Source organism: Denticeps clupeoides, chromosome 5, assembly GCF_900700375.1.
Source record: "Denticeps clupeoides chromosome 5, fDenClu1.1, whole genome shotgun sequence".
In the NCBI taxonomy this organism is placed as follows: Eukaryota; Metazoa; Chordata; class Actinopteri; order Clupeiformes; family Denticipitidae; genus Denticeps; species Denticeps clupeoides.
This window is the reverse complement of record NC_041711.1, coordinates 22239773-22254962: the sequence shown is the minus strand read 5'-3', so window position 1 is coordinate 22254962 and position 15190 is coordinate 22239773. Positions and strand designations below refer to the sequence as shown.

Here is a 15190-nt window from a genome sequence, read left to right as displayed (position 1 = left end):
AAAATAATTACCCTGGACGAGTGGCACATGTGCCCCATGCCTTATATCTCTTTACTGGGCATTAAAAGACTGAACAATCATAATGTTGGACAAGAAAACCTGATTAGGCAAAAACTCATTTTGAAGAAGGTAAAATCGATTCGGTAAGTCAAGTGCGCCGAGGTGATGCTGAGATGAATACTCTAATTGCTGTGCTTAATGTTTACAATCAGGCAGTGGGGATATGTCCAAAGTGGCTCAAATGATTTACAGAAGTACTGTGAGCTAACAACATTACCGCAAATCCCTGCAAAGTGCCCCGGTATCTGGTTCCCTCTACTTGAAGCCTCCGGTTCTGCAGCCGGGAGCCTCTCGCTAAATCTCGCGATGTTTGGCTTACGCGAGTAAACAGTCGCCATTATTGCAAAGTAACAGGAGCTCGGAAAACTGCCGAAAGAGCCCCGTGCGGCGTGTGGCCCGCTTCGTAGCCGATTGTGTGAAGGTTTCCGCCCCGCTTGCCCCGGTCCTCGTCGGCAGAGCGGGTGCTGGGTGCTTGCGCTCGGGGAGGCGCAGCGGGAACGTATAAAGACCTTCGGAGGGGAACCCCGTGGCGGGCCTGCACGCTGGGGGAAAAGTGGCCCAGTGGAAGCAGCTTGCTGGTGACCAGGCCGGCCGATTCTGCCCCCGACAACTGGAGACGGAGGAACATTGACCCGACTTCACCATGATCATTGAAAACCTCGATGCCTTGAAGTCGTGGCTTTCGAAAACCCTGGAGCCGATGTGAGTTGTGCGTGGACTAGATTTGCTGCACCACGCCGGGCTAGCCGTGCTAGCCGTGCTAAGAGCAGAGCATGAATGGGGCAGGCTGGGTCGCAGGAACGATTGAAAAGCAATCGTCTGATTGCATTTTTTTAATGTGTTAAAGATCGGATTTCAGGCCGTTCTTCTTTTTCTTTTTACTATTTATTATTGCTGGCTAACTTGGCGGGAGATCAGTGCGAGTGTGGCCACATGTCGTCAGCGGTGGATATTCTAACTTTATTTCGGTTTCCCTTCTCTCCCTCGTTGGAACAGAAAGCCGGAATTTATCGTGTTCGAGGACGGCTGTCTGTCCGAGACACGACACGTTTAAAGATATTTCCACACGAATTGATTTAAATCACAGGGAACACCAGCCTCTGCTACGTAAAGTAAAGCCTAAAGTAAAGAAATATAGAATAATTGTGAACAAGTTTTGGAGACCTTGTGAACTTGTCAGCTTCGTGTGGTTCTCTTGCTTGGCTGACTTTTTCGGTTCCCGCTTCATAATTTGCTGTTCTGTGTGTGTTACGTTGCAGATGTGACGCTGACCCGTCTGCTCTGGCTAAATATGTTGTCGCCCTGGTGAAGAAAGACAAGACTCAGAAGGAGCTGAAGGCGCTATGCAATGACCAGCTGGATGTGTTTCTGCAGAAAGGTGAATGGGTGAAAGTGATTGTTTTTGTCATTGTGATCCACAGCACACGGTGCGCATGTCAAGATGTGCCGAGTGGGTGACACTCGAACCAGAAGACCCAGGTTCGAACCCCACTTACTACCAAGACACTTAACCGCTGTAGTTGCTGACTGTGTTGCTCTCTATAAGGGCTTCTGGTAAACAGTATAAATGTAAATGCGACATCGGTATTTATTGGTCCCTCCAGGAATTTGCAACAATTAACGCCATTCCAGCAAATCAGTGCAAATTATGTGTGTCGAAGCACCACAACAAAATTTGACCTCCTGAAGCTCTTCCTACATTTTGCGACACTCAACTATTGCTGCGTGTCCCTCTTTTCTTATAATGGCTGCGATGGCTAGGCTGATATTCACTGAGCTTACCGGGTGGTTGTCAGGGCATACTGACGCTGCTGTGGTAAGGGACCACACGACCGGTGCAGAACACAGATGGCCTAGCTCAGAGGTGGACAAACATTTTAGCTCAAGGGCCACATTGACTTTTAATATTTGACGGCCGGGCCAGCACCATACAACAGATCTCCTACACTGCAAACGACTGCACCCAAGTAATCATCCTTTTGTACTTCATGATCACGCTGGAGTAAAATGTTTGAGAGATGTGCTTTTTGTGTGTTTGAAGTGTGCGTGTTAAATGATTTGATCTTTATATCTAGTAGGACAAACGAATGAAAGTACATGTATGAAATACAGCCTCTTTCAATCACACAATAAGTGAAAGAAGGGTTTGAAGTGCTAAAATGATATGGCAATAATTTTTCATGATATTTCATGACTAAGTGCTGGATTGTTAAGGAGAATAAAACAAGTGTATCCCGAAATTAAGGCGAATTGTGGCAGCCATGGGCAGCATGGGAGATCTGGCCTTGACTGGTATGGTCTGACTTTACGTGTTACTGATTGGGTTTTAACAGTTCAACTTTATTTGTTGTGAAGAAGACAGGACTGAGATCATTACAATACAAGAAGTCACATTACCCTTGACTTTGTGAAAGTGAAGTAATTGTCATTGTGAAACACTGCATTACTACTACTAATACTACTACTACAGGGACAGTCCACCTGGAGCAACTTAGGGTTAAGTGTCTTGTTCTGGGACATGATGGTAATAAGTGGGATTTGAACCTGGGTCTTTGGTTAAGTGTAAAAACAAGCAATTCTGCACCTTTCTACGGTGGGCTGGAATAAAAATTTGCCCACCCCTGGTGTAGCTCTTGCAGGCGAACTCAAGTTTAACGTCAGGGCCGGTGAGTTTGCACACAAAAAAAAAAAAAATAACAACACATTCTCGCATCCACTTCTATATATTCTTAACGGCCACTGTGCACTAATTGGCTAATGCCGACGTCACACTCGCGTTTTCCTGTTACAGTATTTTGTACCGCATGCAACATTGTGGTGGAACACAAACAGTTGTCAATTGAAAAACATTTTTCTACTGCAACATAGTCACAGAGAGTTGCCGACATGCAAGACCACCCTGATGGAGTCTCACTTATTTCAGCAGTTTCACAGCAAAATGCTATTTAATTTTGAGCTAAAGGTTTTTTTTTTTTAATGTTTTAAAATGATTGTTTATATTCAAGGTTTTTCATCTACAGTCCTGTTACACACCTGACTTGAAATTTTCCATTAAATTAGCAGAAATACAAATATTCTGACTGCTTTGGATGTCTTATAGTAGTGCTGCACGATTAATCTAATCGCAATCGTAATCGCGATGTCAGTCTGTGCGATTACATGAACGCAAAAAGCTGCGATTTAAATGATTAGTATATGGATTGGATCGGCAACATATCTGATCCATTCTCTCATCCTCAAAGTTTGCGAGCTGACTGAAGTCTCACTTCAGTCGGATGTGATGTGTTTGGTCACATGACTTTCGATTCGGAGACATATGGTTAGACGCCGCATGACGCGCTGCATCGTACGTCAAAGTCACCGCCATATTGCGATGGGCTCTGCTGTGGCGTGAAGCATATACATGTCTATGGAGAGAAGTGCATAAAAATGCCTCACTCTTGTGCTGCTTGGGGATGTACAAAGCGCTGTACGCTCCAAACCAGATCCCGGGGGATTACATTTCATAGGTTGGACAATTGTTTTGAATATATTTGGCCATTATAAAATCCCGTTTTATAAGTCTTAACCTTAGCTAAGCTAGCGAAGCTATGCATTCCTGTGTTCAAGTCAGCCTCCAAACAACATTTTGGCTAAACGTAGGCATTAACTATTTAGACTGTTCTTAGCTGTTTAGTTAACTTTTCTCAAACTTTGAAGGTTTCCTAAAGAAATTCACCTCAGTTTACAAATCTTAACTTTAGCTAAGCTAGCAAAGCTATGCATCCCTGTGTTCAAGTCAGCCTCCAAACAACGTTTTGGTTAAACGTAAGAACATGATTTTATAATGGCCAAATATAATCAAAACAGTTGTTTAGCCTTACCAGGGTTTGTCGTTCGACAGTAATGAGTTTTTTGTGATTTATTTAATTTTGTAGAATATTGCATTTTGAAAGCACTGGGCATTTCAGGTTGTTATAAGTAGTTTGTATTTTTCACTTTGAAATTAAACATTTCACTATTAGTATGTGACTTTTCATTGATATACAAGCAAGTGTCCTTTATCATATCGCAATCGCATATCGCAATATTGATCTCAATAATCGCAATATGTCTTTTTCCCCAAATCGTGCAGCCCTATCTTATAGTGACAATTTTTGTTTAACAGATTTTTAATAATCTTTTTATTCTGTAAACCCAGAGACCCAGACTTTTGTCGATAAACTTTTTGAAGCTGTGAACACGAAGAGCTACCTACCTCAACCACCACAAGATCAGCTGTTGAACAGAACGGACACTCACATGCGTCCAGACAAAGAGGAGCTGAAAAAAGAAGAGGAGAGGGTGAATGTGGTGAGACGGGTTTATTACTCTTATGCTTTGTCATTATTTAATATGGATCCCTTTTTTTTTTTTTTTAAGCTGTTTCTTTACTGTGATGTTAATAATGTGAAAATCTTTCAGTCTGGTCGTGAAGAAGACCGGGAGAAGAAATTTTCCAGGAGAGTGAATCACAGCCCACCGCCAAACTCTCGCTACGGACGAGATTGCAGGTACTAATGCAGATGTTCATTGTTTATATTCTGGCACAAATGTTTGTGCTGTTGGCATGTTATTATTTTACCCTAGACCAATTTCTCATTGAATTCAAACAGGCGAGGAGAAGATCGTAAGAAGGATGACCGGTCCAGAAAGCGCGAGTATGAGCGGAACCCCCCCAGACGGGACTCTTACCGGGACCGCTACAACCGCAGGAGAGGGCGGAGCCGCAGCTATAGCCGCAGTCGTAGCAGAAGCTGGAGCAAGGACCGCCAACGAGAGCGGGATCGCGAGCGTGACCGCGAGCGCGACCGGGACAGAGACCGAGATCGCGACCGGAGCCGCTCCCGGAGTCCAACAAGGAGCCGAGGTGAGTCACAATGGATTAAACCTGGCCTGTGATGCTGCTGTGTGTTTAGAACAGCGTTCCCACCAGGGCTGCAACGATCAAATATTTTTTGAATCGAGTATTCTGTTGATTTTTTTTTTTTTTTTTCATCGATTATCCGATTACTCGATCATACTTAAAATGAGCAAGCAATTGGCTGTTATTCCTCACAAAAAGGATCAAATTAGATCAAATCTTAAAACTTTTGGGTTACTGGCTCCAGAACTAAACTCATTTAATCAACCTTTCTGTGAAACATTAATGATGGAAAAAAACTATGAAACATAGGTTAGCCTATTTGTCCTATTCAAGTATTACTTATAATCCAATTTAATGCTATAAACCCGCCCAAAAGTAAATCTATATGCTAATGAATATAGATTTGTCCATCTGTTGCATTTATTATTACTACCTTATGTATGGGTGTTATGTATGGATGTAACCAATCAGAGTGTGTATGCGTGTGGCACAGGAGTGTGGTGTATTTGCTCTCTTGCTACTTATCATGCCTCGTCACTAGGTCTGAGGTGAAATTTATTGGCGGAAGATGAAGAGACCGGTGTGCGTAAAAGGCATAATGTGTCTGAAGTGTGGGACCATTTTACGCTGTGTAAGGTGGACAACGTAATGCTGTGTATACACTGTAAAGCGGACCTGGCTTACCATAAAAGTCAATTCTACAGCACCTTAGACATTTTATGCCTTTTACGCACAACGGTATCTTCATTTTCCACCAATAAATCGCGCCTCTTTAAATCTTTGAAATGCGCGTCACTTAACAGTTTGTGTAGAACAATGATACCGGTGCTCTGCACTGCGTGATACGAAAATAGATGGACTTTAGTGACTAATTAAACGAAGCCTCGAGCCAAAGAATTTTCCTCGAACATTTTTTGTAATCGAATCATTCAAGTTATTCGAATGATCGTTTCAGCCCTAGTTCCCACAAATTTATTTAATGCTTTAGAAGCTGTGTTCATTAGCTGTGTTTAGTTTAAACTTAATGTACCTTAATGAGCAAATGTAAAGGGTGAATGAGTAAAACAGTGAGTGAATAAACAGAAAAAAAATATTTCGTTGATTTAAATCCAACAAAAGCATTTTAGGATTTCGAATGCTATTCAATGCTTGTTCAAATATTTTTCATTTAGTGTTTATAGAAAAAGCCATTTAACTTTCCCTCACCTACTGGTGAAGAACAAGTAAAGAATGCTGCAGTATATGCATATTAGGGCTATAGTGAATGATTAGTGGCCATAGACCATGGTATAGAGGATAGAGCCACACACTAACTGTACTCTCATTAAAATTTTCATAAATGGCAGTCATACCTAATGAACCGAATTAGTGGTTAATATTAGTTACTATTAATTTGTAATTAGTAATCAGTTACTCATTAATTCCTGAAAATCCTGATTTAATGACTATTCAACGTGTAATGAGTGTTTTTAATTAGGGTGATTGTGGGTCGCCTATTTTAATCATTCCTTTTGCTCTGCTTCAGAGAGAGATTCTGGGAAGCCCAAGTATGACCACGACCGGTCAGAAAGACAGGAAGTTGGGCCCGGAGAGCCTTACACGTCCACGCCCCTTGCTACAGGCACTTCCTCACCACATTTTCCAGTTCCCACTCTAAGCAGCACAATCACCGTGATTGCACCTGCTCACCATGGCAACTCAACCACAGAGAGCTGGTCTGAGTTCCACCAGGACCACTCACTTGACCACAGCCCTTATGTGAGGACAGGCCCGCCCCCACCGAGGAAACGTTGCCGTGACTATGATGGTAAAGACAATTTGTTGCAAAATCCTATGTCCATCTAGAGAAGCTGCTGGGTTAACAGGGGGTAGGAAGTCACAATGTGTGACATTTTTGAATCTGATCTCTTTTGCAGAGAAGGGCTTTTGCATGCGTGGTGACATGTGCCCGTTTGACCACGGAAGTGACCCAGTGGTGGTGGAAGACGTTAATCTCCCCAGCATCTTGCCCTTCCAGCCACCACCTCTTCCTGTGGTGGATGGTCCTCCTCCACCTGGCCTGCCCCCACCGCCTCCTCTCCTGACTCCGCCCGTCAACCTGATACCACCAGTCCCCCCACCTGGCAGCCTCCCCCCAAGTCTGCCACCTGTAGCAGGTATAAAGCTTATTATAAAGCTAATGCTAACCTTCCAGTGGCATTTTTCATCAAAGTCTCATCTGGTATTGTCTGTCCTCCTGGGACAGGATACTTGCACTTTAAAGGTATACTTGGAAAAAATGGACTGTCCATAAGATGAAAGCCATTTCTGAATTATAGATGCATGATGAAAAAAAATGTAACCTCTCAGAACACGTTGCTATTTTGGCTTTAAATGCCATCAGTAAAGCTTTCTTACAGTCCCCAGCTGCTTTTGGGACTATCATATACCTTTTGAATGTGGAGAGACGACCTTCTCACGCATTGTTTAGAGGGGCTCCTATGACTAGAGTCTTTGACTAGAACATAAGACCAGTAATACGCCATCCATTCAGGCAATGTATTTCTGGTCATTCGTATTACATTTACATTTAAGGCATTTGGCAGACGCCCTTATCCAGTGCGACTTACAATGTGCTTCCATGTTACCATCGACGAAATGATCAATTCTGCTTCACTATGACCCTCAACTATGAATACAATCTTTTTAATCACTCTGTTGTAGAGTGAATAAATTAATCTAAATATTCTCTAAAGAGGAAGGTCTTGAGCTGCTGTTTGAAAATACTCAGTGACTGAGCTTTTTTGACCTTGAGGGGAAGTTCATTCCACCACCGAGGGACCAAGACAGAGAAGAGTCTAGATGACTGTCATCCTTTTACCTTCAGAGATGGAGGGACCAGGCGAGCAGTACTGTTGGCTCGGATTACTACATTCCTTTCTTTTTTTTTTTATGTTAGTGTGTCAAACTTGAACATGACCTCCAATGTTCACAGCTTAGTGTTAGGTATCTGTGAGGAGAAATCTCAACATCTGAGACCAAATTTTTTTTCTCCATGAAAAGGGTGGGCAGCTCACTTAAAGTAAAGTGGTTTTCAAACTGTTGCTCTCAAGAAAAATGAAACGTGAGTTTAGTGGACTTCAACATGGATCACCTTCAGTATGTTTCAAATCCTCACTTAGGGTCTTGGACCTTGGATTATGACAAACATTGACATTACAGCGGGACCAGTGATGTTGTTTTTGACATGGACTTTAAAAACAGACAGACTACCTTTGACTGCTGGTGTTTTAATATCTTGGGATCTCTGAGCAAGAGACTGGGTTTTGAAAGCTCTGATCAGTATCAGAAAGCAATGTGAGGTGAATTGAACTGAGGTTAATCTAATGTCGATACCTCATTTAATAATAATTTGTACTTAACTAATATTCTTTGTCAAAAATGGATTTGAATTGCAATGTGTTTTGTTACGCTAATGGACAATTTGTGTGTTTTTAACTGAAAAGTCAAAATGGTTATATTCCAACAGGCCCACCTCCACCCCTCCCAGCTCTCCAACCCTCAGGCATGGATGCACCTCCTAACTCAATCACCAGCTCAGTGCCCAGCATAGTCACGTCAGGTGTCCGACCTCCTCTCTCCCAGCCGCCACCCCCACTCTTTACTTCAGGTGTGTGAACAAAAATAAAGGGAACTCTTAGTTCTGAATTAATTAAATCTTCTTTAAATAGTTTAATGTGCTGACAACAAAATCACACCAAAATTATCAATGTAAATCAAATTTATCAACCCATGGGGGTCTGGATTTGGAGTTTGAATTAAAGAGGAAACACACTACAGGCTGATCCAAACTTGATGTAATGTCCTTAAAGTCAAAATGAACCTCAATAGTGTGTGTTGCCTCCACGTGCCTGTATGACCTCCCTACAACGCCTGGGCATGCTCCTGATTTGGTGGCGGATGGTCTCCTGGTGGATCTGCTCCCAGGCCTGGGTGAAAGCATCCCCCAACTCCTTGACTCCACACTCCAGCCACATGAGGTCTAGCATTGTCTTGCAGTACAAGCAACCCAGGGCCAACCGCACCAGCATTTGGTGCTCACAATGGGTCTGAGGATCTTATCTCGGTACCTAATGGCAGTCAGGCATCCTCTGGCGAGCACATGGAGGGCTGTGTAGCCTGCTAGAGGTCATTTTGCAGGGCTCTGGCACCGCTCCTCCTGTTCCTCCTTGTACAAAGGCTGAGGTAGCATCCTGCTGCTGGGATGTTGCCTCCTATAGCCTCCTCCACATCTCCTGATGTACTGATGTACCTGTCTCCTGGTAGCGCCTCCACGCTCTGGACACTACGTTGACAGACACAGTAAACCTTCTTGAGACAGCTTGCATTGATGTGCCATCCTAGATGAGCTGCACTGCCTGAGCCACTTGTGTGGGTTGTACAACTAGACTGAAAGCACCGCCAGCATTCAAAAATGATCAAAACATCAGCCAGAAAGCATAGGAACTGAGAAGTGGTCTGTGGTCACCACCTGCAGGACCACACCTTTATTGGGGATGTCTTGCTAATTGCCTATAATTTCCACCTGTTGTCTATTCCATTTGCACAACAGCATGTGAAATTGATTGTCAATCAGTGGATAGTTCGCTTTCACAGAAGTGTGATTGACTTTGAGTTACATTGTGTACTTTAAGTGTTCCCTCTATCTGAGCTGTGTACATTGACCTGCATTATTTGTTTATTCAGTATGCATTTTGAAAAGGAACTGTCTAGTAGTGTTTTGACATTTTATCTCTGTATTTAGACACTTTTGAGCCTGATGTTTACAACCCCGAGGCTCCCAGTATGAGTGGCCCCTTACGACCCGTCTTCAGACACCGTGTTAATGCCCAGAGACCAAACCTCATAGGCTTGACTATGGGAGGAGTCGACCTGCCTCCACGAGGTCATTAATACAGCAAAGCATGTTCTATAAAATTCACAAACATATGCTCTTAACAGTAATATATAAATGAAATGTTATGTATATCTTTTTTTCTGAAACACACAGAAAAGACCAACAGTAACAGTGTTCGAATTGTTCTGGAATCAGACTCCAGGAAGAGGTTAGGTGGTCCTCGTGATGTTTGCATACCCCAGAAGAAACCCTGGTTTGATAAGTAAGACACATTTCTGAATATGAACTGTGATTTATTTAGTAATAACCACAATAAAGTATAATATTTTAATAAACAATGAGGTTGTATTTTTAAGCCTTGGAAATAGTTTAAATTTGAAGCCTTATTTCACCTTCCACTACGCAGGCCGAACTTTAGTAAACCCAATCATCAAGGTTTCCAGAAGAAAGTGCCCTTTGGCTTCCCCAACACCAAGCTGGCGGTGCGACAGATCCCTTCTGAACTCAACAACATCAGCAAACTCAATGAGCATTTCAGCAAGTTCGGCACAATCGTTAACCTGCAGGTAAAGACAATCCTTTTTTTTTTTTTTTTTTTTCTTTTTAACCCTGTGTTGTAATGCATGTAGTTATGTAAATTTTCTGTATGTGTCTGTGAGTGCAGGTTGCTTATGGGAATGACCCTGAAAGTGCTCTGATCCAGTTTGCCACATACGAAGAGGCAAAACGTGCTATTCAGAGCACTGAGGCAGTCCTGAATAATCGTTTCATCAAAGTTCACTGGCACAGAGACAATGCGATGGGACAGACACACATGCCAGCAAACACGGTACCAACAACATTTGCACACCAAGATTTGATGCTTGGTTACATATGCAACTGCTTTAAGACTCATTCTCTCTGCAGCCAAACATTCAGCCAGCCCAGCAGCCTGCAGTCACCACTCTGAAACAGTCTGTGAAAGACCGTCTCGGTCCTCTGCCTGCGGGAAACTCTGAACCGGCGCAGGGCCCGGTTGTGGTTTCACAGGTATTTTTTTTGCCTTCAGTTTCAGTAGGCTAAGACGTACTCAAGTAGAGGCAGTTTTGCTGATAGCAGAATATCTTGTTTTCAATATCGGTTCCAAAATGTTTCGTTTTTTCATTACCAGTTCCCACAACAACTGTGAAGTACATCAAGCATTTAATCAAATTTTTAAAGTAGATGTTGCATACAGTCATTGTTTACATTTTTCTTTTGTAGAAAAACGTGCAACAGGCTGGAGTGGCAGTTTAGCTGTCCCATTGCCTGTCGGATGTCAGTGCTTAATCGTAAGGGAGCATGTGTTAACGCTCAATCTTTTCTGACTTGCCAGAATGCATCTAAAGTATCTGTGAAAGAAAGACTGGGCTTTTCTGCAGGTGCTTCTCCTGGTGGAAAGGTACGGAGGAGTTTTTGTTATCGTCCTCTCTGGCAAGGAAAGCGTTCGCTTTTTTCTGTGATAGGTAGGCCAATTGACTCTGTAAAACGACACTAGGTGGCAGCAGAGAGCTGTTCCTGAACTTTGGAGATGAATGATGTCATTTGACTGGACGAAAACCACCAACACTGTGTTTAATCAACTTTAAATAAAAGAAGAAAAAAAAATGAAACATGGAAAGTGAGCTAGTGAGTGTCCAAATGGAGCTGTTTTAAAATCTTTTTTTTTTTTTTTTTTCCCTCAATTGACTTTCAGGTTTTCTCAACATCCACTGGTCTTACAAAGACTGTTTACAACCCTTCAGCTTTCAAGCCTGCTCAGAAGGGGGCACCATTTATGGCCACTACCAGTCCTGAGGAGGCATTAAAGAAGAAACAGGTGATTCTCAGGGTGACCCTGGATTCTGGCAGCTTAATGCACAACAGCATCACAGGTCATTCTGTACAAATGGTCCTGGAGTGCCGATTACAGCAGTAACTTTTTTTTATTATGCATTTTGCGTGTATAGGAAGCCCTGAAACTCCAGCAGGATGTGAGGAAGAAGAAACAGGAAATTCTGGAGAAACACATTGAGACTCAAAAGGTTACTTCATGTTCCCTGCTGAAGCGTTGAGTTTGTGTTGCGTTTGGTGTAGTTTTGACACTGTCATGCTTTGTTTTGCAGCTTCTCATCTCCAAACTGGAGAAGAACAAAACAATGAAGCCTGAAGACAAAGCTCAGATCATGGAAACGCTTTCCTCACTGACCAAGAGCATCACCAAACTGCAGGAGGAAATTAAGGGCATCTCCAGTGCCAGTGTGCTCAGAACGGTCAAAAGCAAAGCACAGGTAGTGTGACTTTAACTGAGACTGCTTAATATCAAAACCAGACCTTGCTGGATAGACTGAAATCAGATTTATCTAATCTAATCATTGATTTGATTTCTTCATTATAAAATTGTACTCATTAACACACTCTAATTCTTAGAATAGACTGTGTTGAAATGATAACAAATACGTATCAATTGTTATTATGGTTTAGGCACAGAAGGAGTTGTTGGACACTGAGCTTGACCTGTACAAGAAAACACAGGCTGGAGAGGACACGGCACAACTGAAGATCAAATACACCCAACTGCAGCTCGAGGCAAAACTTTCATTCTGCCACAAATTATTTTTTTTTTAAATGAATTTTTTTTATTTTTTTTTAACTAATCAGCCTTTTTCTTCTGGCAGGCTGCTAAAAGGGGGATCTTGGCTCCAGGGCGGGGCAGGGCTGCCAATGCTCGAGGTCGGGGGACCCTGAGGGGCCGTGGGCGTGGTATGAGGGGTCGGGGACGAGGGCTCCTTGTTCATGCAGTGGTGGACCACCGTCCACGTTCACTTGAGATCAGCGGTTTCTCTGAGGCTGACAGAGTTGACCTGCTGCCACACTTTGCTGTGAGTCTGTCTGAGATTGTGCTGAGCATGGGTTTTAGATACTGGAGTTCAGACATGGGGTTGCCTTGTTTGTGGTAAAGCGGAAGACCTTTTTGTTTTTAGGCGGTTTATTTAAGGTGACTTACTAAACAAATATGTTGATTCTTAAGATTTTTTTTTCTTTGTTTTTCCTTCTCAGCAATTTGGTGAGATTGAGGACTGTCGGATGGAGGACAACAGCCTGAGTGCCATCATTACCTACAAAACACGGGCTGAAGCTGAACTGGTGGGTGCTGTTTCCACTGTAGTCTCCATACAGTAAGACTCCAGCCATGTGCTGACATACAACAGTTCCCACACTCCCAGATAGATTGTATTTCATAACCATGCACCCACAGGAAGTCAGCAGGAAAGGGAAAATATGTGTACATGCAACAGTTTTTTTTTTTTTTTTTTTTTTTTTTTTTTTTAGCATTACCTGGTTTCTCAAAACCCGAATAAGAGCAAACCTAAAATCTGGATACTTCAAAATGCCAACCATAACTGGGATGCTAAGCACCATGTATCTGAAACATGTTTTTTTTTTTTTTTTTTTTGGACACAATTTGCTAATCTTAACCCATCCGTGTTTTGATGTTTTTTTTTTTTTTTTTTTTTCCTTCTCTAAGGCGGCTCTTCGTGGTCTTCACTTGAATAATCAAGATCTTCGTCTTGCCTGGCACAAGCCAGCGATCCCCCTCAGCTTGCCTGACACAGATGAGGTGGAGCCAGAGGAAGAGGAGGTGAGCGTTCCTCTCGTGTCTTACTAGCCACTTCCCTGAAGGTGGCACGTTACATATTTGACATGGTTGATCTGCTCTGTCATTGTTTACATGCAGTATCAGGAAGAGTCTCTTGTGGATGACTTACTGCAGGATGATGATGAGGATGATGACCACGAGTCTCGCCCATGGAGGAGATGAAGGTCTCTGCGTATGGATAACTCCCAGTGGCGATGGGCTAATGTGTTGTTCTGAATTTCAGTATGGATGTTTTTAAATTGCTTCTTACATTTCCTTTATGATTCTGTACTCTGTAGACTTTAACATGAGTTTAATAGGGGAGTGGTGGCTGTAGTTTGGTCTGATAGATTCGGTGTACATAACATAACAGGAGAGTATTTTGTTGGTTTTATTCTGTAGACGTTAATTTTTTTTTTTTTTTTTTTTGGGAAACATCACAGGTGTCAGACCATATTTTGTTTTGGTTTGTGATTTGTGAAATGTCATGACTGCAGTGTTTGGGTCTTCTGGTCTTGGTTAATTCTTAGTCCAGTCAGCCTTCTAGGTCATTTTTTTTTTGCTGTGTGTACATATTTTATGTAAGAATTTTAATGATTGTATGACTGCTTTGCTTAAGAATTATTGGCTTTAATTTTGAAATGTAAAAAATAAAGAATTGAAATGGTCTGAAAAAAAATCAGCTGAAAAAAGTGGAAAAGATACAGCTGGCCTCAGCTGGCTAAAACAAAAGATAAAAAACATTAGCAAAAAAAAAAAAAAGAAAAGAAAAAAGCTGAAAAAATTAAGACCATTTCAAAAACCCCCCCCCCCACTCTTCACGAAAAAGCGATATTCCGTTAAACCTCCTTTTCCTGTCCTGTGTCTGCATGGTAAGTTACTGTCCAGTCTACTGTCATGGTAAGAATCTGTATTTATATTTGTATTTTACTATTTAGCCGTAACTAGTATGTTTTGTAACCTTTCATTTATGACCTTACATATATTTTTATATTTAGGTGCAGCACCACTCAACCATCCTCTGCAGACTGAATAATGATGTAAGCCTAGTTTTAATAAGGTTTAATATTTTATATATATTTTTTAAAGTTACAGATTTCAGATAAATTGCATTTTTGCCTTTTAGGTGTCTTTTGACCATTGATGAAGGATGCAACATACATCTCCAATGCAGTTTTTATTAATGATTTTATTTCCCCCCTCTACAATAATGTGATTTTTGTACTTGTTGTAAACAATTAATGTAAATATGTATATGATATAAATCAATGGAAATGTTCTGTTTTTATGTGTTTTGAAACTGAGCCCTTAAATTAAAATAATTTTTTAAATATTGTGTGTGTGTGTGTGTGTGTGAATGTGTATATATATTATTTTTATTAACATTTGAGTGTCCAGAGTCATGCTGCGGCTCACTTGCTATCCCAGCAGTTGGCCACTTTGAATTTGCATACAAGGCGCTGGATAATCCAGTCAGGGCAGCGTCTGCAGGCGTTGCTCCCCTCTCACCCGGGTTCCTGTCATCGGTGTTGGGCTAATTGTGAGGAATTTGATTTCGATTCATGATGTGCTCCTCTCTCGGTTGGGGATTGTTTAGATGGCCAATCTTCACCCTCTGGAACCTTCCCTCCTTGGGCTGGAACCTCAAACCTGGAGTGCACTCACCATACTAACACATTTACATCCCACTGTGTAAGGGTGTGTCTGCACACTGATTTATTTCTGAAAGGGT

The 15190-nt window shown here is 42.1% G+C and overlaps 1 protein-coding gene across 2 annotated transcripts; it reads left to right on the top strand.

Moving 5' to 3' along the window:
* The first annotated feature begins 380 nt into the window (after window positions 1-380).
* On the top strand, window positions 381-14260 carry rbm26 (RNA binding motif protein 26). Of its 2 annotated transcripts, none has more exons than XM_028981665.1 (22): window positions 381-762; window positions 1320-1438; window positions 4241-4392; window positions 4504-4592; window positions 4695-4948; window positions 6471-6752; window positions 6862-7101; window positions 8454-8594; window positions 9729-9869; window positions 9975-10083; window positions 10228-10387; window positions 10486-10650; window positions 10728-10850; window positions 11176-11241; window positions 11536-11658; window positions 11789-11863; window positions 11945-12109; window positions 12303-12407; window positions 12497-12700; window positions 12879-12965; window positions 13348-13461; window positions 13594-14260. In XM_028981665.1, exons 1-22 carry the CDS (start codon window positions 704-706, stop codon window positions 13639-13641), a joined length of 3021 nt encoding a protein of 1006 aa, XP_028837498.1. In that variant the 5' UTR covers window positions 381-703; the 3' UTR covers window positions 13642-14260. The 2 variants fall into 2 exon arrangements, with proteins under 2 accessions (XP_028837498.1, XP_028837497.1); XM_028981664.1 differs by having other exon boundaries at window positions 13558-14260.
* Window positions 14261-15190: the final 930 nt, after the last annotated feature.